This window comes from Camelus bactrianus, chromosome 15 (assembly GCF_048773025.1).
Source record: "Camelus bactrianus isolate YW-2024 breed Bactrian camel chromosome 15, ASM4877302v1, whole genome shotgun sequence".
Taxonomy (NCBI): Eukaryota; Metazoa; Chordata; class Mammalia; order Artiodactyla; family Camelidae; genus Camelus; species Camelus bactrianus.
In genome coordinates, this window is record NC_133553.1 from 46,085,513 (window position 1) to 46,110,436 (window position 24,924).

At 44.3% G+C, this 24,924-nt stretch overlaps 1 protein-coding gene across 2 annotated transcripts in view; it reads left to right on the forward strand.

Annotated features, from left to right (window-relative positions):
* The window catches only part of PRKCE (protein kinase C epsilon), a 470,104-nt gene that overhangs the window by 289,553 nt on the left and 155,627 nt on the right, over positions 1-24,924 (forward strand). For both annotated transcript variants that reach the window (XM_074378800.1, XM_010967731.3), the window contains exons 3-6: positions 3,987-4,146; positions 6,256-6,290; positions 7,597-7,682; positions 11,720-11,849. In XM_074378800.1, coding sequence (XP_074234901.1) covers positions 3,987-4,146; positions 6,256-6,290; positions 7,597-7,682; positions 11,720-11,849 — 411 coding nt within the window. The remainder of the gene's footprint in view (positions 1-3,986; positions 4,147-6,255; positions 6,291-7,596; positions 7,683-11,719; positions 11,850-24,924) is intronic.

A 24,924-nucleotide genomic window follows, 5' to 3' on the forward strand; every position in this document is an offset into this window, starting at 1 on the left:
TAAGAGTGAATATTTTATCTTTTTCCTCCTATAAATTTTATGTTCATGTCATTTACACAGTTATTTCTAGATAAAGATCTTGGTAAATATATTTGGATTTGTTGATGCATAGACCACTGTGGTATTCTTGTCATTGAATTGGAAACTAATCAAAAGGGAATAAACAAATGCAGATTATAGAACATTCCATAAGACAGCATCTTGTATTTTCCATAGATGTATCATGAAAAGGAAAAAAAAAAGTCACGAAAATTGTTCTAGATTAAGAGGCTAAAGAGACATGGCAACCAAATGACATGCATGAACTCTCATTAGCTCCTGGATTAAACTTTTAAAAAACAATGATAAAGGCCACTTGGGGGACAGAGAGATTTGAATATGGACTGTATACTGGATAATGCTGTATCACTGTTAAATTTCTTGACTTTGATATTATAGTTATGTAGGAGAATGTCTTTCTTAGGAGATAAAGGCTGAAATACTTAGGGGTGAAGTGTCACTTCAAATGGTTCAGCAAAAGTATATATATGTATATCATATTGCATATTACATATTATTCATATAGTTATAACCTGTTATATATTATAGTTATATTAATTATATTGTTAATGACATGCATACATTAATATATACTATATTATAAATAAGTATATAATACATAAAATATGCATGATATATTTAATATGTACAATTTGATATATTATACACACATATATATACACATTTATAAATCTATTATTTTACACCTACACCATGCATTCTTCTTAAACACACACACACACACACACACACACACACACACACACACACACACACAATGCATTAATGGGGGCTGTATTTTAATAGAGACCCTTCACAGCAGTGGGGAATGCTGAAGGGACCCATTTCTAGCAGTGACTCTGGGTCCAGCAAGGAGGTTCTCTGGGACTGAGGAACCTCTAGCTCCCTGCTCCAGAGGAATGTGGAATGGGGGTGTTTTCACCAGCCAGGAGCCCCGCCCCCTTTCTCCTGCAGCTCTGTGTGCAGGCCTCCTTGGAGCGTGAAGTTTACCTGTGGTCTTCCTCTCCTGTAGCCTTTTGTTTCCCCACATATTTGACATAGAATCTGACTTTTAAAAGGCAGTGTGCACATGCTCTGGGGCAGGAATAATGGAACCCTTTGGGGAAATTCGATCAGATAGACCCTGCCTTAGCAGGAGTTATCCTTGCCTCTCTGTCTAACCTGCACCTGAGACCCTCCCATCACCCCACCCCACCCGCACCCTCTTCGGACTTTAAGCAGCTTCTCTTAGGTGTCTGCACCCCAGTAAGAGGTCTTTAAAAGTAAATGGAGTTAAATTAAAGGGTTGCTGCATTTATCTATTAAATCAGTGTAAATGCAGTTTAGAATGTTCAGTTTGGATGCTCTGATCATTTCTGTAAAAAGTTGAGAAATAAGGCCCTCGGGGACCACTATAACCCCCATTATGGCAGTACTCCCTTGAGAAAACTAGATTGGATTCATTTTAACTGAAAACACAATTTTCCAGGATCAAAATGACTATTAAATCTGAGGGACTTGTAAATCAAATTTCATCTTAAATGCATTTGGGCTTACTGTTGACATATGTTCCATGGTGACTCCTTCTGTGAAAGAATTTGGAGGCTACATTTTACAAAGAGAGTTCCCATCCTCTGGCCTGAGCCATGTAGGGCTGGGTTTTGGGGTTTGGATTTTTGTAAATCAGGTTTGTAGTCAGTAAGGGCTACTGAAAAGATTTATTTTTTAAAAATACCACTTTTTTCCAGCTTATGAAAATAGTTGAATATTCTAAATATAGTCAAAAGTATGAAGCAGAAATTAAAATCACTTCTAATTGCACAATTGAGTGATGATTGTCATAATCATGCATGTGTGTGCGTCTGTGTAGATGTCTCTGTGTTAAAACAGACTGGGATCCTCCCATGAGAATTTGCTCGGCTGGGTCTCAGCCTCAGTTGTGGCCAAGGAGGAGGTGATGGGCTTCCTATACCCAGAAGGTAGTCAGTGTCAGGGACTTTTAGAAACAGTAAGCACCAGTTATAAAGGAAACTGAAGGAGGTGGGGGGCTGGGAAACAAGGGGCCCATGAGCAAACCTCCATCTGGGTCATGGGGAGCTGTGCTGAGGATACAGACTGGGGGAACCGGGGGCAGCCTACCAGTCAACATCCTTGCTTATTTGCTTGGAGGCTGCTTCCCTCAAAAATCACATGCTGGGCATTTGTTCCCAGTTGTCCTTGCCCTTTTTCTCCATCAGTTTGACTTTCTCTCCACCCCTCCCCTCTCTGAACTGAAAAGATGCCCTTGGAGTAAACAGATATTTGACTCACACATATGACCTCTACTGCAGGGAGCCTTATTTTCAAAGAGGTCAAGAGGAGCAGAGCTTCTTCCCCTGAGGACTGACACTGCTACGCTGGGGTGTTTGGCACTGGTTGGTGCAGGGTGAATTTGGGAGTGTGGAGCCTTCCCAGTGTATTTTCAGTTGAGCCATGTTGGCAGTCTGCCTGAGAGGGTCAGGAGCCTGGCAGGAGACCCACAGTCTGCCTCCTCTGCCTTCAAAGGAGCCACTGGCAGCATAGCTTTTCTTTAATGAGAGCCACTCAGGTGAGAGCTTCGGGGACTTGCTGTAGGGAGAGGTGGCTGTCCCTGAGAGCAGGGTGTGGCCAGTGGAAACTTGACCTCTCTCCAGAGGTACTCTTCAGGGAAGGTTGTTGTGAGGATTCAGCGAGTTAACCGATGTAATGCATTTAGCATTGCACCTGCCACAGTGTAAGCCCTCAATCAACGTTAGCCATTATCATCACCATGTTAGTCTTCTCAGGCCGCCATCACAAAATTCCAAGACTGAGGGGCTTGAACAGCATAAATTTATTTCCCACAGTTCTGGAGGCTAGAAGGCTGAGATCAAGATGCCAGCATGGTTGGGTTCTGGTGAGGAAACTCTTCCTGGCTGGTTGACAGCCACTCTCTTGCTGTGTCCTCCCATGGCAGAGAGCCAGCCAGTGCAGGTCTTTTCCTCTTATAATCACACTAATCCCATCATGGGGGCCCCACCCTCATGCCTGCATCTAAACCTAATGGCCTCCCAAAGGCTCCACCTCTGAATACTGTCACACTGGGCGTTAGGGCTTTAATGTATGAATTTGTGGTGGGCGAAAATATTCAGTTCATAACAATCATCATTATTTTTGTTGTCATCTCTTAGTCCCTTTGCATGGTGTTCTTAGGTTTAGGAATATCTTTGAGGGGGAGGGAAGAAAGAAATGAGGAAGCTTTTTTTTTTTGTCTCCAGTGGGGTCTTAAAACCCATGGTAGCAGGTCTTAAGCCTTCTGAAAACTGTGCTTTCACAGTATTTATCTCCCTCTCCTTTTAACCTTTGGGGAAAGACTCTTGGTTGTCCTAGTGTCGGTAAGAGGGAGAAGGAAGAAATGTCAGGTTTATGAGGCAGCTACTTCTTGCGTCTGAGAGCTGGGTGCTGAGGGGGTCACACCATGGACTCCAGGCAACGCTCCTTGGGACCGACACCGTTATTCCCACTTACAGAGGACAATGCTGGCAGAGGCTCAGGGCGAGGAACACGAGTGATCCAAGGTCACACTGCTCAGAAGTTTTAATAAGATGTGAACCTTGAGCCTTTTGACCCTGTGACCTTGCAACATGCAGCTGGTGTGGGAAGGAGTGGTGTGGCCACACCTGGAGCAGGAATGGGGTCGGGATGGATGCTGAGTGCAGCTGTTGCAGGAAAGTGCAGAAACCGGGCCTTCCGAACACATGGTGCTCACTCCCTGGAGCTGAGCAGTGAGGCTCCCTGGACTCCTGAATCCCTCCACCAGCGGAAGCTACTCTGCAATGTCCCCTCCCACCTCCAGGTCCCCGAGGCTGGAGTAGGTCCCCCAAAAGAGGTTCTTTTCAAGGTAAGCTAACCCAGATGGTGTTTTCTTTTCTGCTCTTGTCCTTTCCCAGCCCCCAAAGACAATGAAGAACGTGTGTTCCGGGAGCGCATGCGGCCCAGGAAGCGGCAGGGGGCCGTCAGGCGCAGGGTCCACCAGGTCAATGGCCACAAGTTCATGGCCACCTACCTTCGGCAGCCCACCTACTGCTCCCACTGCAGAGATTTTATCTGGTAAGACCCTTTTTCCTGGGAACCTCTAGTTATGCCTTCTTGGTGGTGAAAAGGGTGAGGGAATGGGTCGGAAGATGAGCAACTTTATATAAAAAAATGCTGGTGTGCTTTATTTCCTTATTTGACTGCAGAAGACTTTTCTAGAAGGGTAACTGAGTGGTGCTTGGGGGAGAAATCAATGGAAGGAAGAAACTATAGTTCCTGATGACTTTATACTTAGGACCATGTCATATTTAAAGAGTTAAGATTTTATAACCAATAGTGGTATCGTGGTTGTTTTTAAAACAAAACCTTATATTTTAGAGAGACAAGTTGAATTATTTACACATGAAATGATATGATGTCCCAGATTTGTTTTGGAACAAAAAAAATTGGAAGGAGAGGAGAGGGGCTGGTGTAGAGATGAAACAGGACTGGCCATGTATTGATCACTGTTGGAGCTGGGTAATGGGTACATGATCTACTTTTGTATACGTTTGACTTTTTCCATAATAAGCTTAAAATGCTCAGTTGCCAATATTTATAATTCATAATTTATAATATAATTATATTAAATTTATAATTTATAAAGTGCTTCTCAGTAACTGTTATAGCATTGGTGCTGCTAGCTAGGATCTGAGATTTCAGAGCAAGGAGAGAGCAGCCTTGGCTGGAGTGCTCTGGGAAGGCTTCCTGGAGGGACGTGGCATTTCTCCTTTCAGGATGACTAAGATTTCAGTAGGCAGAGATAGGTAAGTAGTAGGACTTTTGGGGTGGTGGAAAAGGCTAAGGAGCATGGCCTTAGGATTAGAGGGTAACTTTTAATGAATATCTGCCATGTACCAGGTTCTCTTTTCGGCACTGGAAATCTCTCATTAATTCTTCCCAGTGTACTATGAGCTATGTATATGGACCCCATTCCACTAACGACAATACTGAAGCTCTGAAATGAGACTAGCCTAAGGTCCTCCAGCTCAAAAGTATCAGAGGCCTGATTCCACCACTGGGGAGCACGACTAAAAGCTCACACTCAGCCTTTCTGGCGTCCTCCCTGAGCTCTTTGAAGCTGACGTGGAGTTTGCCAGCATATTGGGATCCTACAGTGGAGAGAGGCCAAATTGTAGCACGAACCCAAGTGGGGGACTTTCAAATTGTACTCTGAGGAACCCCTGGACTCCCACAGTGTCTGGGAATGCCTCGTCTCATCCTGGTGGTGTTCCAGAACTAGTCACGGAGGTCAGAATGGACACCTGAGGTGATGCAGCTTAGAGCCAACTCAGCCTGACTGAAGCAGGAATAACACCCCACTCCACCCACAGACACGTTTCGTTTCTGGGGCTGACTCAACCCTCTAACCTCCATCTTCTGTATTCTGGTTATGAATTGCATACTTGAGGGAAATGGGTTCTGAGAGCTTAGTCTTAGAGACTCCATTCTCCTCTAAGCCCGTGGCTGCACTGCTGACCTCTAGGTATCTTTAGGTATAGCCCCAGTGACTTCTGGCTCCTCTCGCTGGGCTGGGCATTGCAGGAAGCTGTGCAGCTGGTGGTGGTACCCTGCGGACAGGGCTTCAGTTGGGCTGGTTGGAGTGTTCTATGTCCAGGCTGACCCTGAACCTGCTCTGGGGGACCCTACTCTGGCCATGGAAAGAATCTCTGACGTTGGTCTTCACCAAAATGGTAGATTGAACTCCCAGTCCTGGCCACAGACTGCCCCATAGAACCCTTGACTGCTTCTGGAATGCTCATAGACGGTGCCTACCAGCAGTAGTCCTCCTCCATGGTTATCCAGGAGGAAGGGCATGTTCGACAATTCCAGGCCTGTGGGGAGCAAAGTCTCCATGGTTTTCTGGAACATGGCTGATTGCCTGGAATGGCTGTTTGTGCAAGAAACCAAGCAGTGACACTGACCAAACCTTGCACTCATTCCAAGTGCAAGGGCTGCCGGCAGTGGACTTCGGATGGAGTCATTTTAAGGCATCTTGCAATTGGGAGTGAAATCACCATCCCACTGCTGGGTGGAGTCCAGCATAATTGGTGTACTGGGGGCAATGGCCAGAATGGCCAGGATGGGGGTGGCTTTTGACCTACTGAAATTCACTTTCTTAAAGGGTTATATTCTTCTTTTCAGGGGTGTCATAGGAAAGCAGGGATACCAATGTCAAGGTAAGAGGGTATTGTATGAAGTAAATCCTTGGAGGGCCACAGGTCTGATCAAGATCGCTACTGCTTGAAGGAGGCGAGGGCTGGGTTTGATAACTTTTGGAGGCTCTGCATGCTCTGCATACTTATGCTCCCTCTCCATGAAGCAAGTCCCTGCTTTTCCCTTTGTCCTTGTCCTTGCCTGGCCACCACCCCCACTCCATACATGTGTGGGAGTACCTGTGGGGACCACCATCTCCAGGTGTCCCAGGGGTCTCAGCCTTTTTGTGCAGCTGGAGTGGGGAGCACTACCTTCTTTCCCCGTGAAGCATAACCCTTCAGTACGAGGTCCATGAAGGCCCCCCTGAGTACTGAGCTGGGTTCTGTGTGTCCTCAGTATCGCTAAATGGTCCTTGCTGGTTCTCTTTTTTTGTCTCTTCTGTGCGATCATTAGTTCTTAAACATTTAACACTCAGTTGAAAGTATGGAAGGTCCCCCCATCCCCACCCCACCCCGAGTAGGACTACAGTGCAAGGTCAAGTTATCCAGAATTGGAGGGTGGGTATGTGATGAGGTCATGAGGAGGTTTCTCTGTGGTTATGACTGGGAGACCATCCCATCTCCTCACCCAGCGGCTGGTTAACTTGGGTCTCACCCTGGGGGACTTGGGTAGCCTCTGTTGGATATGGCTGTGTCCTGCGTGTCTTCCCAAAACAGTTACACAGGTAACAGTTTTTAGGTTACTTTCAGCCACCCTCTGCCCACGCTGGCCCGTGGCACTAAAGACAGCTAGCTATAGGCCACTTCTTGGGGAAGTGTTCAATTAAACAGAAATTTTAAACTTTGGCACAAAAGGGCACAGCCCAATCAAAAAGCTTAAGAACTTCTGTGCCACAAAACATCCATTCTCCTGCCACCAGCCTCCCTCTCACCCCAGCCAACACTGACAGGACCCCTAGTGGAGCACAGGCAGCAGCAGCGCCCTGGGTAGACAGTGCTTCTTGCCTGGACAGTTATTCCCTGACCTTGGCATAAAGAAGCAAGAAATTTGATCTGTACCTCCGGGATTAGAGAAAATTGCTGACGCCCTTTGAATGTAAATGGCCCATTCTTCTCCAGAGCATTTAGGAAACCCTAATGTCTCTGATGGCACAGTGCTTTGAAATGACTGCATAAAGAGCTTTGGTTAGGGCTTTACATTAAGACTCGGCGACGGAAGGGGCGTGCCTCCCTTTTCCCCTCCACCGCCGCTGAGACTTGCTGGAATCTTGGGATGGAACCTTTCTTCCCCTCCTTGTTGCTCAGTCCTCTCGTGTTTTGCTGTTTGCAGTTTGCACTTGCGTGGTCCACAAGCGATGCCACGAGCTCATAATTACGAAGTGCACGGGATTAAAGAAACAGGAAACTCCTGATGAGGTAAATATTTACAGCATTGAAATTCTGGTCTTTCTTCACTGCCCTCCCTGCCCTCCGCTGCCTCCTCTGTGGTCCCCAAGGAAAACCTTATCTCGCTGAGGTCCCGTTGCTTTCTTCATTGTCTTGATCAAAAATTAAGGGAGTGGTCCACTGCCTTCCGCTGTGAGGTACAGTCTGCAGGATGAGCGCAGCTCAAAGGTGGGTTTATGTGTGTGGATAACATGCCAAGAGCTGGGTGCTCCCCAAGCGAAGCCCACGAGGAAAATGTGAGTTATTTGTTGTCATTATCTCATCGGACCAGTGAAGGGGCTCACTGACGTGTTAGGGGCCCTACACAGCTCATAAACCATAAGAGACATAACACACAAGCAGGAACCTTATCTTTATGAGGTGATGGGGGAGTGGAGTGGGATTAGCAAATCCAAGAAATACTTAGGAGGCTGAAAGAACCACAGTCATAACGGTAATAGCTGACATTCATTGGGTCCTTACTGTGCCCTAATTTAAGCACTTTACCATGTATCGTTTAATGCCGTAACCACCTTAACAAGATCCCTGTTGTTATTACCTTCGTTTTCCAACAAAGAGACAAGAAGCATAACTTGCCCGAAACCACACAGCCAAGTATGTGAAAAAAAAAAAACCATGTTCAAATCCAGCTAGTCTGTTCAGAGTCTGAGCCCTGGACCACTGTAACAGTGTTCTCTTAATCTTAGAAACTCGTGTCAGATTGACTGTTAGGGAAGTTGCTGGGGTAAGGAAGCAAGAAAATTCGACAGTTAAGCCAGGTTTCTCCCAACTGAGTGATTGGGAGAAGAGTGGTACTACTAATAGATGTAAAAAATCTTTCGGGAAAGATGACAAGTTATCTGTGTCCACAACAGCTGATTTCAAAGACATGCTTTTAAGTCTTGGTAAAATAAATAAATACTGTATAATCATAAGCCATTAGAATTGGGAGTCAGGGAGGGAGGCCCTGGGTGGGTTTATCATAGGATGGATTTATAATTTGGCTTCCAAAAGGACCAACTTATGATATATACTTCTTAAAAATAATTCATCCAAATGATATCTCGGCATCTGAAGCTTTTTCCATCTTTTATCTCCTTTTGATTTCACACCACCTCTGAAAAGCAGGAAGGGACAAGGCTTTGATTTGAAAATCCCGTGTCCCTGAAGGGCAGATAGCCCGAAGCACTAAAGTGCTTTGAAAGGCTTCTGCTGTTAAGGGTTGAAATTCCAAGTCGCCACCGCCTGGGTCTCCTGACTCCTGGTCTAGGATCATAACCCAAAGTATGTTCTTATCCTCATAACTTTCACAAGTAAATGAAAGAAAGAGATGGTTTGCTTGCTGTCTGCCTGCCTTCCTAGGGACATTTTATTAAGCATTTATTGAGTACCTCCTGTATGCCAAATATTGTTCCCATGGAAACAGAGGAATACATGATTCCTGCTCTCAAGGATCTCATAAGTCTATTCAACTGTGAACCTCTACAGGTTTCTAAGGCTCTTTCACATCTCCTTTAAAGGAGTCCCTATGACTTCATGCCATGCAGGCTGGAGGGTTGAGATTTGACATGCACATAACCCAGTTTAATCTTGTGACCTAGTTTTTTGCACTGTATTCCTGTCATACTGAGTGTGAAAAGAAGTTGTCAGTGAGATGTGTTCCCAAACTTGGTATTTTTCCCCAGAGAGAGAAACTGCCAGGGGCTGACAAAGGGATCTTCAGGTTTCCTACCTTGGTGGAATTGAATGCCCATCCTGGTGCTCCCTGGGGCCAGTCTCTTTTAGTTGCTCTATCCCTGACCCATTAGGGCAATAGATGTGCCCTCTGCTGAGCGCAGGACTGCCGGGGACCAACCTTTCTGTTCATTACTTTGTGAAGCACCTGCAGTGTGAGGCATGTGCACACATCCATCATATATATATATATACACCCAAACCCACATGGCTCTGAACACCAAGTGTCTAATTTCCTCCGGTTAAAAGGTGCTCTGCCAACGGGCTCCCTGGAACTTTTGCAGCATAAGCACTTGGCCGATGCCCTCGCCCTGTCCTGTGTCTGTGTGTTGGCACTTAGAACTCATGTCTCTCCACACACTTCCTGGTGTGGTCACTAAGGAATGCCCTCTCTTTGTGTCACCTTCCTTCCTTCTCTTCCTCTGTGGCTTTTCATCTTCTGTCTCTCTGCCCTTTTCTCTCTCCCTGTGTCCTCTGATTGGTCTCACTCTTCCCTCTGCTGCTGCGTATTCCTCAGAGTGGTGTGTGCACCTGAGCCCTATGCCCCTGCATGAGTGCCACCCTTGGGGGACTCCCAGTCTCTCTGACTTTGCAGCACGTCTTGCACGTGTGCCATCATCCTCACTTCCCATTCTCCAATACTTCACAGTTTTTAGTGGTTGCAGCTGAGGGTCATGTGACTCTCCTGCCCCCACATGAACCTCCTAATCACCAGGCACACTTCCCCACCTCTTCATCTTGGTTGTTGCCACATCCCTGTGGGGCTGGTTCTGGGAGACCATGACTCTCTTCTCAGCATAGGTCCAGCAGTCTTCAGCCCTCGTAGGAACAGGGCGGGCACAGCGACCTCCTGCGTCCCTTGGAGTGAGCAGACAGACATGGAGTTGACATGACTAGATTCACAGGCAGGCACCCCTGTGCTGTGAATCTAAGGAGTGGTGTGCAGGATTGTTTTTAGTAAATCTGGGGACTCTTGTCCTGGGACAAGTGCACAGTAGACATCTCAAACAGGGCTCAGGAAAACTCTGGTCCAGCAAGAGAATGGACCATTCCTTGTTGCTGGGTGAGAGGGAGCTCTCTATGACGTTAAGTGACCCTGACAGTATGTGTGCACACAGCCATGCCTCGGTGTCTGTGTTCACATCCGTGTCCATCCCCAGCTCTCACCCTTCTTAGTCGCCTAGATGTGCTTCTCGCTCACCAGGCAACACTGAGCCAAGGGCAGCTTCTCTGCTGCATGCTGTCTGCTCCCCAATGCCCAGAGTAGCCAGGGTGACACTCTCCAGCCCAAGGGGTCTCAGGTGATGGTGTCCTTCTGTTCTGAGAGGGGTGGATTTTGCGTGGCTGCTTCACTAGAGACGCAGGTGGAGAGGATCTCTGTGAAGGGCACTGAAGACCCTGAGGACCCTTGCTTCTACGGGACACTTAATATTTCCTGCCTCTTCCATTTGCGGTGTCTCATGGACCCCACGGTCCTGTGATGTTAGGTGCGGTGGGGATGCCATCTTTCTTTGCCAGATAAGGAATCCAAACCCCCAAGAAGTTAGGAGACTTGCCCAAACTCATGGGGTTGGTGGCAGATCTAGGCCTACAGATCAGATCCCTGGACTCCTCTGCCCCACCCCCTCCCCTTCCAACTTGCTACTTTCTCTTCAGTCCTTTTAAACAGTAAGTGGCAGCATAGTGATTAAAAAGCCTGGACTCTGAATTCAGACCCATAGCGTCAATTCCTGACCCTGGCACACCAGCCTGCAGGCACATCTCTTAATCTCACTGTGCCTTAATTCCCTCACCTGTACACTTGTGCCTCCTCCGCAGGGTGGTGGTGAGGTTTAACTGAGCTGATAGTGCCTGGCCTGTGGTCAGTACTGATACCTTCGCACCCTTAGTGGTCACCACTGTGTATTAGCCATCTTCATCATGGTGACCGTTGGTCCCAACTGATGACCTACATTTTCCATGTCTATGCTGGGTTCTTGGTCATTCACAGAATCCTGCATCCGCCATGGAGCTGATGACAGACTCCCTAGGTAAGGCTTCTAGGCATAAGCAACATTGGAAGCACATGGTGACCTCTTATTAATGGCCAAAGTGTGAGGTGCAGATTGAGTGCGGTGTGCCCTGGGAATTGGAGGCCTGGAGTCCCGGAGGGGACTGATGGGGGAGCAGAGTCCAGCAGAGCAGCAGAGAGTGGGGTAAGGCCCCTGGGAAGGAGGCTTTCTTCCCCTCGTTTCCCTGGGCGGCGTTCAGAGCAAGGAGCTTGGCGGTGACCATGTGTTTTGCCATCCCTACAGGTGGGCTCCCAGCGGTTCAGCGTCAACATGCCCCACAAGTTTGGGATCCACAACTACAAGGTCCCCACCTTCTGCGACCACTGTGGCTCCTTGCTCTGGGGCCTCTTGCGGCAGGGTCTGCAGTGCAAAGGTAAGTGCTGGTCCTGCCCTGCTCCCCTAGCCCTGCACCTGCACCCCTGATGTTGCCTCCTCTTAAAGAATCTTTCTTCTCGTAGCCTCGAGAGTTCGCTCCAAGTCTGGCCAGAGAACTGAGCACAAGCCCTTGCTAAGCCATCTTTAGTTACTCCAAGCATTTGTTAAGCAGTATCTGTGCAGAGACCATCCAGGGGGGCTCTGTAGAGGGAGCCAGAGGGAAGAAGGTGTGACTGCACCTTTTAAGATGGTTAACAAGCTAGGGAGACAAGATGGGTCCCCAAAAGTACAGAAATATTTTAAGGAAAAGATACATTAGAGTAGAAGGGAAGAAATGGCTTTTGCAGTTAGGCCCCGAAGTAAGTCACAGATACTCTCCTGTCACCTCTGTGGTTCAGAACTTACTCTTGGAGAGAGCCGGGCTAGAATGCTGTCATGTAACACATCTTCTTGATTCTTTGTGGGCTTGTGACGGATGTGCTATCACCCCCACGTCCCCCACAAGGAAACTGAGGCTCAGAGACTAAGTAATTTGACCGTGTCACATAGCTTGTGAGCAGAAGTAGGGTTTGAACCTTGACTTCTGAGTCTAGAGTTTCTTCCTCTATTTCTAGCTGTCCTGCTCATAAATTGCCTTCTGCTCAAACGAGTGTGCTAAGTGACACAGATAATGACAAGTATTATGGGGAGGTGGGAATGTACCCCAGGGGCCTGGGTAGAGAGTCCAGTTCCATCAGCTCGTCCAGCCTGCTCACAAAGTTGGACTACCGTGAACCACTGGGCAGGAATGTTGTGTGGACATTATTTGAAAACAGTGTTTTATTTCATTAAACAGTAAAATTTCGAATTTTATTATTTAAATAAGTTAAAATTTAATTTTAAATTTAATTTATAAAAGTAAAATATATTACATTTTGTTAAATTATTTTGTTATAAAAGACAGTATTTTATCATTACTGAGTGCATTATTAATAAGTTCCCATTGTTGAAAAATTAGAAAAAGAGGTAAAGGATAAGAAGGAAAGCTGAGGCTGTGAACCAGTTGGTCATTGAATAAAGGGCTCCCAGTGAGAAATTGTGAGGGTTGGAAATGAAGTCTTGGCTGTAGTGGGAATAAAAGAGGGGAGAGTAACTTCAGAGGTATTAGCAGTAATGTATTGGCTGTAGTGACCAGGTCCAGCTGGGAGGATAGACACTACTCTCTGAGACAGGGAATACATGAGGGAGGGCAGGGCTGGAGGCAGTGATGGTAGGATTGAGTTGGGGACATGTTGACTCTGAGATGCCTGTGAGAAATTTACATGGAGCTGTCCAGCCTTTGGACATTGTCATAAAAATTCAGGAGAGAGGTCCAGACTGAACATCTGATTGGGGATTTGTTAATGCCTAAGTAGTAGTTAAAGCTGTAAAGTAGGTGTCATCCCCAGGAGAAGTACCTTGAGTGTGAAGAGAGGAGAAAATACCTTGGGAACCATGGTACAGAGTACCATCCTAGGATGAGTGTGTCAAGGTACCTGGAGGGAAGGACCTCACAGATAGGAGGAAAAGTAGCAAGGGATGACACCATGGAATCAAAAGAGCAGATGAGTGGAGAGATGGATACCCTTCCTCCCAAGCAGGAGGGAATGCCTCAAAGCCAGCTCTGGATGCAGATACATGTCCTGTGACAGGGAAGGGGTTCCAGGAAGAGGTGATTGGGCAGAGTGATCATCTTAGTTCTGAGTCTGCTGAGGGCATTGCAACCAGAGTTCCCTTAATTCTGAAATAGGAGATCCTGTCAAAGTTGAGGTGAGAGATGGGGGTGGTGTGGAAGGCATGAGAGGGATTAGAAATAGCTGTTGTGGGAAGTGAGGACGACCTGACCCAGCACAGGAGGAACTGCTGACTGCTGACACATCTGGTGTCCTGGGGGAGCTTCCCAGACATTCCGGTTTCCCTTCCTAGAATTCTAGCACACAATCTGAATGAAGCAGGGCCTGCCCGAAGTCCTTACCATTAAGTGACACTAAAACAAAGGAAGAGAAAGGAAAAGATAGCAGCAGGAATCTCGAATGTTTTCAGCAGAGGAGTGATGCATTTTTGGAAAGTTGAGTGGGGTTGCTGGGAAGCACAGAGCCCACTTTGGATGGGACTCTGATGAGGCCATGTCTGGTTTTTAGTAAATATATTAATTATTGATCTATCTAGGGAATCTAAATGAAGATACTGTCATCTCATAAATATTGATATTTTAAGAAGGCTGCCCAGACACCCAGACGTGGCTGCTAGGGCTTTGGGTCCCTAGATGACCCTGGAAGAAGGCTGGGCCCAGGGACAGTGTATAGAGCTCTATTTTGGCAGGAAACACTGGCAAGCCTGCTCAAGTAAAGGATGGGGAGAATGAGGCTGCCTAGAGCAAGGATTCCTGTGCACTGGAGCCCAGGGGGTGGGGGGAGTCAGGCCACACAGAGACAGACTGGTCAGAATTTAGGGCCCCAAGCAAAGAGTCACGGATCTGCCCTCTCCTGTTCCTCTGTGACTGTTACTTGGCCATTTCTCCCTTTTTTCTTCTGCTGCTCTTTTTTCTCTTTGTATCTCTCTTTAATTCATAGACATTATTTTTTTAAAGCAGTTTTGGTTTCACAACAAAACTGAGCATTTTCCCATATACTCCCTGCCCCCACATACATCGAGCCTCCCCCACGGTCAGCATCTCCCACGAGAGTGGTACATGTGTTACAATCACTGAACTTACACTGACACATTATAATCACCCAAAGTCTATAATTTACATTCATTTCACTCTTGGTGTTGGACATTCTATGGGTTTTAATAAATGTATAATGACATATGTCTACCCCTAAAGTATCACAGAATGGTTTCACTGCCCCCTAGATTGCCTGTGATTTTTTCTCTCTTTTGATCCTTTCTCAACTTCAAGTCTTTTTGTCCCTGCAGGCCCCTTACCCTGTGGAGAGGATGCTGGCCACAAGAGGCCAGGATGGGCCAGAGCAGGGGCCCTTCTCCAGAACTAAGCCTGGTTCTGCTCTCAGCCTATGATTGCTAAGTAAAAGAAATCAAGACTTAATGACCCGCCTGGGTTCCCGGAGCAAGTCCCCATGGAGCTGGAGTTAACCCAGACAGCCTGGCTCCGGTCCATGCTCCACGCCCTCTCCTGCTCTGAAGACCCCTTCAGATCTTCTCTTTGGCTTGATCAGGCTGGTTTGGCCTCTTGGGCTAGAGTCCTGTCCCTGGGCCATGGTGGGATACCAGCCATTTGGCCTGCTGATCTATGGCTTCAGCTTTGTTGCCATTTCCACTCCTGGGGATAATAGGTTTAGGTGTTTCTAATGAAACCGGTTTCTCAAGAGCTTGGGTCTATAGGGAAGGACCCACGAGATTGTCCTAGTCAGCCTAAAATTACCTGAGCCACATAGGTTCGAGTGTTGTGTATGTACTCTTCCAGGGACCGCCCCTTCATCAGCCAGGTAGAGGGAACATAGTTACCCCTGTTTTACTGGTGGGGAATGGAGAAATGGAGAACAGTGTGCACAAAAGGACACAAGCAGGGACCTGTGGGGACCCACCTCTGTCTTCTGGGCTGCTGCTTCCCTGCCTACGGCCCAGAGGGGTCAGATGCTGGGAGGATGCTGATGGGCAGTTGTTGGGTAACTGAGCTCCTTAATCAAAGGCAGAAAAACACCGTCAGTAAGGGAAAAGGCAAAATACCTTATTCCTGTCTTTTGTCTTATGATGCAAGTGTCCTCATAGTCTCTAAGTCTCTCTCCAGACTCACTGAGGGTCTGTCTGAGAGCCTCAGCCACTGTTAGATGGTACAGAAATTAGCTTCAGACATTCGGATATTAGCGTCACTAGGTCGCTGAAGCATTTAAATCCTTTTTGTTCTTCACTATATTTTAACTGTACTGCTTCCCCAACCTGACCTTCACCTACACAGTGAACCCCTCGAGCATCCTTTTGCACCTGTGTTTTATTTTTCCATTGACCCCTGGAGTCAGTTTCCCCTGGAGGTAAAGACTCCCAATACATTATGATTTTTGTTGCCTTCTCTCAAGAAGACATGGCGCTTGCACCTGCCCTGTGGGCCACCCCGCAATTCTCTTCCACCCATGATCTCACACTCACGTCTCCAGCACAGCCACCCTGACATCATCAGGCACTGGGAGACAATTTAACAGAAAGCCAGACCTCTTTCCACAATTTACAGTCTGTCCCGAAGGGCCCTGCACAGCCCTGGTTTTCCTACCCCTATCTGGGGTGGGCCCCCTGCTCCTGCCTGTCTGCTCTGACTGCAGCTCCAGGCCAAGTGGGGAACCAGGTACACTTGGGAAAGGTCTGGCCTGGAGATTCCTAAAGAATTTCCTTCCTGGTTCCCTGCCTCCCTCTGAGATCCTATCCTAATAACAGCTATGATCCGAGGCTGCTTTTGTGGGCTAAGGAGCAGAATATCACTTACTTTCCAAGCGGTAACAACGAACAGGCCATCTTGTTTGGGGGCAAACCCCTTAAGGATGGAGTTGTGGCCTGTAAAGATCCCAGATTAGGAGTCCAGGGAACTGGTCTGTCCTGGTTCCCTTACTGCCTGGCAAAGAAACTGCAGGCGGAGCCCCCTGGCCAGGTGACCCTGGGCTTCCTTTTAACCCCACTGCCTGCTATCTTCTGAGAGTTATAATGAAACCAGAGTAATCTTAGCTGCATTTCATGGAATGGCTGTGGTAGCCTTAAAGATAAGAGAAAGGAAAGGTCTTCTCCCTCCTTCTCTCCTTCTCTTTCTCCCTCCCTCCTTCCCATTTTTAAAAAAGTGTTTGGATTTTTTAAAAATACACTGAAGACATGGAAAAAGATTTTTATTCTCTCAATTTCTGAAAATGTCAGTCCTTTACTGTTACTTTTTTTTTTTTAACAACTAGGTTTCTTGTCATATCTTCAACTTTTATTTGTATTTTTAGAATTAAAAAAAAAGAACACAAGTAATACATAAATAATTCTTACCATAAACGATTTAAGCAAGACTTAAGTATATGTATAAAACATTAAACCCCTTTATGTTCTCTTTCCACGTCTGTCCCCAGACTTAAATATTACTAACAATTTGCTGTGGGTCCTTTAAGGCCTTTTTGTGTATGTCTGCTGCACAGATACTTGCACACACACATAAGCACCGTATTAGGTATCTATTGCTACATAACAAATTGTCCCAAAGCCTAGTGGCTTAACACAACCAGTATTTATTATATCAAGAGTTTCTCCAAGTTATAAATCTAGATGCACGTTAGTTGAATGCTTCTGACTTAGGGTGTCTCATGAATTCACAGTCAAGCTGACAGCTGGAGCTTTGGTCTCATCTGAGGGCTTGCAAAGAATCCCCTCCCAGCTCACCCATGTGACTGTTGGCAGGAGACATCAGCCTCTCCATGGGATAACTCACAACATGGAAGCTAGTTTCTTTCAGAGCAAACAAACGAGAAAGGGAGAGAGGATGTCTGAAACAGAAGCCACCCTCTTGTAACTTAAACTTACAGTTTCATTCTGTCGCTTTTGACATCTTCTGTTCCTTAGAAGAGAAGCATTCTGCCTAGCCCCCATTTAATGGGAGGGAATGATGTAAAGGCTCAGATACTAGAAGGTGGAGATCATTATAAGCCAAGTTAGAAGCTGCCCACCCCTCTTCGCACCATACACACACCCCCACACCAATTCGATCACCTTCTCTGGGAGGTCTACTCTGACCACCCTTTTAAAAATTAAAGCTCCCATCTCTTCCTTCACCCTCCTCTGCTTTTTTTTTTTTTCTCTGTGACACTTGTTACCTTCTAATACTCTAAATTACCTATATTTTGTATTTATTTCTCTATCATCAGAATATAGGGTCCATGAGGGCAGAGGTTTTTTTGGTCTATTTTTGTTCTCTGCTGTTTCTTCAACATCTAGAACGGTGCCTGAGACATTAGCATTCAACAAATATTTGTTAATTAAACCTCTATGTGCATTGGTCTGTAATTTGATTTTCCTACAATGTGGTTTGGAGTATTTCTAAGTCAGTGCATATAAGTTTACTTCTTTCTTTTTACTGGCAGCTTAATATTCCACATTATGGCTATTCCATACATCATTTAAACATTACCTTCTCATACATACATGTTTATGCATATGTATGAGTAGTTATGGAAGAAAGGCCCCTAGAAGTCCTGCAGTAACTTCAAGCCCTTTTGTGGTTGAACCGCATAAGGAGGGAGTTACATAGGATGCTTTTTGTTTGTTTTTAAATAAGTCGTTCACTAACTGCTTTACCTTCTTTTGCCTTGACATTTAATTTTGCATGCTCAGAAATACCTATGTAGTGACTTTAGGATTTCAGTTCCCTGTTATCTGTTGGAGTCTGCTCATTGATGTTGCCTGTGTATTACTAATTTCCACAGAGTTAGAATACACTGAAAAGCGTGGCATCCTGGTTTGTGCAAGGCATCAGTGAGAACTTGGAGATACAGCATTACTTTAGCTTTCTAGAAACTTGCCCTCTACTTGGGCATTAAACAAAACAAGTTAAATAACAGATAATAGTTCAAGCAGTGGGTCAGAAATACATGTGAGCAATTCAAGGACAAGAGAGGCCAGCAGGACTTGGGCGGTCAGAACAGACTTTCTGGGGGAGATGGGGCTTGAGCTATACTTTGAGGGAGGAGAAGGACCTGGGGAAGGAAGATATTCTAGGTAGGTAACCAGATAGAACTAGAGGGCAGAGAAGGAAGGAAGCAGTTCTCTGCTCAGAGCTGCAGTGCTGCAAGAGTCTTCTTGGTGGATTCTGAATCCTTTGCAGTAGCAGCTGGCGGTGCCTGAGGACTATGACAAATGCCCCCCATTGTGCACGGAAGGTCAGTGGAAGACTCAAGAGTTTTTGTCCGGGGAATGCTGGGTGACAGACAGGTAGCCAGCCTTCACTTCTGGAAAACTTTGAATGATGATTCCAGTGTGATCAGGACTCCCTAAGTCTCTACCTGGGGACAGTTGGTGCCCAGTGTGACCCCCCAAGGACCTCCCATTCTCTTCTACCCGGGACTCTACATCTGTCACTCTTACACCCCTCCACTGCACAAGCACACCACTTACTACTCGTAATTGTGCTCTGCTTCCAAACATGACAGAGCTGACTGTAACCTATTATGAAATCAAACCACTGCCCTGGCTTACCCTCTGGGGCCAAATCACACTCATCACCCTATTGTAAAGAGATTTCTGCAGGACAATAGGCCTGCCTGTCTCCCCAGGCCTGGCTTTGTCATTGTTCTTGCAAGGTGGTCCGCTTGCTTTGGAAGAATTCCTGGCAGCCTGACCTGCCTCATTGCAACCCTAGCTTTAATCTCAGCTGTGAAAAGGGTGGAAACATGGAAACCAAAATGAAGGTCAGTGTGCCCAAGCCCCTGTCTGTCCTGAGGATGACACTGCTGCCACCGCAATGCAGCACCCAGCACATTGTGGGAGCTCAACAAATTCATGATGAAAACTGGGTAGCGGCACAGTCATGATCCTCCTTTTAGAAGAGCCCCAGCAAGCCTGCTCTGTTTCTTCCCAGCACAGTTTATCCAGGTGGAACTGCTGAAAATTAACAATGAGAGGCAGCCTGGAAAAGGAAGCCTTCAGGGCAGCCTGGGGCTGGGGGTGGGGGGGTACTGGCAGCTTACGGCTCTGGGCCTGGGTGCTCACTGGTCAGGATGGGGCAGTGGAGTGGGGACAGGGGAGATGTGACTTGGTTTGTCTGACCCACATTACTGTAAATGAACTTAAGGTTTCTTTTGCTTCCTTCTGTTTTCTGTCACTGATCTGCAGCTTCCAGGAGCCTCACTGTGGCTGCCTAAATCATGTCAAGTTCCCATCTCTCAGCCAGCTTTGCCCTCGTGTTTCTAGACTTTTCAAAGTCATTCTTTCATGTGGTCCATTTTAACTGACATATGATTGGCATTTTTTATTAACATGTTAAGACAACTACACAGTTCTTCTAGGGAAATAACAAAATTTTTTTAAAAAATGAATAATTAAGTCCCCAAAGTTTGTTTCTATTTTGCTGACCAGCCAACCTGAGCTAATTGTTTCATTAGGATGGACAGGTCTGGCATTACACCACCAGAGGGTGCCAGTGGCTAAATCACGCAGATAAGCTGCCCTTGCTAAGAAATTCTTAGTTTGGTTGCTTCATCCTTGTCCTTTCTGTCACCTCAAAAAGAGACAGAAGAGGACTTTCATGGGGTTGGTGGGCAGGTACAGGGAAGGTGAACTGAGTGTCAAAGGGTATCTTTTGCTAAGGGGAATGGGACAGAGAATTCAGAGCAAAGTGCCTGGAATCTGTGATAGGCCTGAGGATTTTCAGACATTGTTAGTAATAACTCAGTGGAAGCGGCACCATGGCCAGGTGGTGGTGGAGCTTCCTCGTTTGTTTATATTGTCTGAGAAAGTTCTATTCCCACCAGCATACACGCTCCCCCGACCCTCTACACCTTTGGTTCTGTGGTCATCTTCAGCTCTGTATTCAGTTCAGGTCTTCAGACGTCAGTTGGGGAGGAATGTGGGTGGGGCTTGTATTGTCCCTCCCTCCAAGTCAGTGACCAGGGCATGCAGGAGCAGTAGGAGGTCTGGCCACCATCCTGCCTGGTTTCATTCCAGAAACTCTGTGTGTGTGTGTGTGTGTGTGTGTGTTTTAGACTTTTAGAGCAGTTTTAGGTTCACAGCAAAACTGAGGGGCAGGTACAGGGATTTCCAGTATACCCTCCTACCCTCCTACATGGACAGCCTCCTCTACTATCAACATCGCCCCACCAGAGTGATACATTTGTTACAATCCATGAACCTACATTGACACATCATTGTGTCTCAGTTAACATTAGTGATCACTCTTGGTGTTGAACATTCTATGGGTTTGGACAAATGTACAATGTGCTGTATCCACCATTATAGTATCATACAGAATAGTTTCACTGCCCTAAAAATTCTTTGTGCTTTGGCTGTTCATCCCTGCCTCTCCCCAACCCTGGCAACCTGGCAACCACTGATTCTTTTACTGTCTCCGTAGTTTGCTTTTCCAGAAATGGTTGGAATCACAACATACAGTCTTTTCATATTGACTTCTTTCACTTAGTAATACGCAGTTACATTTCCTCCATGTCTTTTCATGGTTTAATAGCTAATATATTTTTAGTACTGAATAATATTCCATAATTTGGTATGAGTGTACCACAATATATTTAGCCATTCACTTACTAGAAGATGTCTTAGTTGCTTCCAAGTTTTCATAATTATGATTAAAACTGCTGTAGATACCTAGATTTTTTTGTGGACATACATTCTCAATTTATTTGGGTAAATACCAGCTGTATGATTGCTGGTTTGTAGCCTAAGAGTCTGTTTAGTTTTGTGAGAAGCCTCCAAACTGTCTTCCAAAGTGAATGTACCATTTTCCATTCCCACCAGCAATGAATGGGAATTCCTGTTGCTCTGTATCCTCATCAACATTTGCTGTTGTCAGTGTTTTAGATTTTGGCCATTCTAATCGGTGTGTAGCAGTATCTCCTTGTTGTTTTAATTTGTGATTCCCTAATGACATTTGATATGGAGCAACTTCTCATATGCTTGTGTGATCTGTGTACCTTCTTCAGTAAGAGTTCTGCTTGGGTCTTTTGCCCATTTTTTTTAATTGGGTTATCCATTTTCTTATTGTTGAGAGTTAAGAGTTCTTTGCATATTTTGGATAAGCTTTTATCAGATATGTGTTTTGCAAGTATTTTTCTCTCAGTCTGTGACTTATCTTCTCATTCTCTTGCAAAGCAGAAATTTCTAATTTTAATGAAGTCCAGCTTATTATTTCTTTCATTAATCATGCCTTGGATGTTGTATTTAAAAAATCATTGCCATCGCCAAGGTTACCTAGATTTCCTCCTATATTATCTTCTAGGAGTTTCATAGTTTTGAGTTTTATATTTAGGTTTGTGATCCATTTAGAGCTGCTTTTTGTGAAAACATGTCTATGTTCACTTTTTTTTTTTTTTTTGCATTGGATGTCCAGTTGTTCTAGTACCATTTGATGAAAAGACTATCTTTGGCACACTATATTGCTTTTGCTCCTTTGCCAAAAATTAGTTGTATATTTATGGAGGTTATTTCTTCTCTGTTCTGTTCCGTTAATCTGTTTTTATCTATTCTTTCACCAATATACAACTGTCTTGATTATTGTAGGTTGACAATAAGTCTTGAAATCAGGTTCTCAGTCCGCCAACTTTATTCTTTAACATTGTGTTGGCTATTCTGGGTCTTTTGCATCTTCATATAAAGTTTAGAATCTGTTTATATCCACAAAATAATCTTCTGCGATTTTGATTGAGATTTAATTGAATCTATAGATCACATTGGGAAGAACTGACATCCTGACAACACTGAGACTTCTCATGAATACCTCATGAGAGATATTTCCATGAACAGAATATCTCTCCACTTATTTAGGGTATTTGTTCATTTCTTTCATCAGATTTTCATAGTTTTCTTCATAGATCTTGTACATATTTCCTTAGATTTGTACCTAAGTATTTCATTTTTTAGGTGCTAATGCAAATGGTATCATGTTTTTAATTTTGAATTCCATTAATCGTTGTTGATACATAGGAAAGCGATCTATCTTTGTATACTAGCCTTTTAGTAGCCTTGTGTCCTGCAACCCTGCTACAATCACTTGTATTAGTTCCAGGAGGTTTTTTGTCATTTTTTTTTTTCAGATTTTCTACATAGATGATCATGTCATCGGCAAATATAGTTTTATTTCTTCTTTTCAATCACTATACCTCATATCTCCTTGTCTTGTCTTATTGTATTAGCTAGTACTTCCAATACAATAGTGAAAAGGAGTGGTGAAGGGGGTATCTTTGCCTTGTTTCTGAAACTAAAGCACTTCTATTTTCTCACCATTAAGTATGATGTTAGTTGTAGGTTTTTGTAGGTGTTCTTTATCAAGTTGAAGTTCCCCTCTATTTCTTGGTTCTTATTATGAATGGATGTTTGTCAGATGTTTTTTCTGCAACAATTGATAGGATTTGTGGTTTATCTTTTTAGCCTGGTGATATGATGGAGTACATTAATTGATTTTCAAATGTTGATATAGCTTTGCATACCTGAGATAAATCTCATTTTGTCATGGTTTATATTTCTTTTTATACATTGTTGGATTCAACTTGCTAGTATTTTGTTGAGGATTTTTATGTCTATATTTGTGAGAGATAATTATCTGCAGTTGTCTTTTCTTGTAATGTCTTTGTTAGTTTTGATGTTAGGGCAATGTGGGCTTCATAAAATGAGTTAGGAAATTTCCTTTGCTTTCATCTTCTAGAAGATATTGTAGAGGATTGGTATAATTTCTTAATGTGTGGTAGAATTTACTACAGATCCCATCTGAACCTGGTACTATGTGTTTTGGAAGGTTGTTAATTATTGATTTTATTTCTTTAATAGATATAGACCTCTTAAATTGTCTATTTCATGTGTGAGTTTGGGCAGATTGTGTCTTCAAAGGATGCTTTTGCTGCATCCTGATAATTATTATAAGTTGTATTTTCATTTTCAATCAGTTCAAAAGATTTAAAGATTTCTCTTGAGATTTCTTCTTTGATTTGTGCTATTTATCAGTATGTTGTTTAATTTTCATGTATTTGGGGATTTTTCAACTATTTTTGTTACTGATTTCTAATTCATTGCCACTGTGGTCTGAGAGTAGACATTGTATGCTTTCTGTTCTTTTAAAATTGCTAAGGTGTGTTTTATGGTTCACAGAGTGATCTGTCTTGGTAAATGTTCCATGTGAGCTTGAGAAGAATGTGTGTTCTGCTGTTGTTGGATGTTGTAGTCAGTAGATATAGTAGTCAGTTATATCCAGTTGATTGATGGGGCTGTTGACTTCAAGTATATCCTTACTGATTTTTCTGCCTTCTGGATCTGTCCATTTCTGATAGAGGGGTGTTAAAGTCTCCAACTATAATAGTAGGTTCATCTATTTCTCCTTGGAGTTCAGTGTTTTTGCCTTATGTATTTCGATGCTTTGTTGTTAGGTGCATACAGATTAAGGATTTTAATATCTTCTTGGAGGATTGAGCCCTTTATCATTATGCCCTTTGATATCCTTGATAACTTTCTTCATTCTAAAGTCTGCTCTGTCAAAAATGATTATAGCTACTCCTGCTTTCTTTTGATTAGTGTAAGCATGGTATATCTTTCTCCATACTTTTAACTTTAATCTATAAGCATCTTACATTTAAAGTGTGTTTCTTGTAGATGATATATAGTTAAGTCTTATTTTTTGATCCACTCTAACAATCTCTAATCAGTGGGTTTAGACCACTGACATTTAAAGTGATTTGTCTGAGAAAGTTTTTATTTCTCCTTCACTTTAGAAGGGTAATGTCACAGGGTACAGAATTCAATGGGTTTTTTTTTTCCTCTCAATACTTTAAATATTTCACTACACTCTCTTCTTATGTGGTTTCTGAGAAGTCAGATATAATTCTTATCTTTGCTCTTCTATAGAAAAGGTAAAGTGTTATGTTCCTCCGGCTTCTTTCAAGACTATTTCTTTTATTTTCTGCAGCTTGTATATGAGTTTTATTGTTTTGGGGTGTTATTGTTGTTGTTGTTGTTCTTGTTTATCTTTCTTGGTGTTCTCTAAGCTTCTTGTGTCTGTGGCTTGGTGTCTGGCTTTAATTTGAGGACATTCGTAGTTCATTTTTGCTTCAAATATTTCTTTTGTTCATTTTTCTCTTTCTTGTCCTTCTGGTATTCTCATAATACATATGTTATATCTTTTGAAATTGTCTCATGGTTCTTAGATATCCTGTTCCTTTTCTTCTTCTTTTTTTCCCTTTGCTTTTCTGTTTTGGAAGTTTCTATTGACATGTTCTCAAGCTCAGAGATTCTTTCCTCAGTTATGTTCATTTTACTGATTGGCCCATCAGTGGCTCTTTACATTTCTGTGACAGTGATTTTGATCTCTAGCATATCCTTTTGATTCTTTCTTAGAATTTCTCTCTCTCTCTCTGCTTGCCTATCTG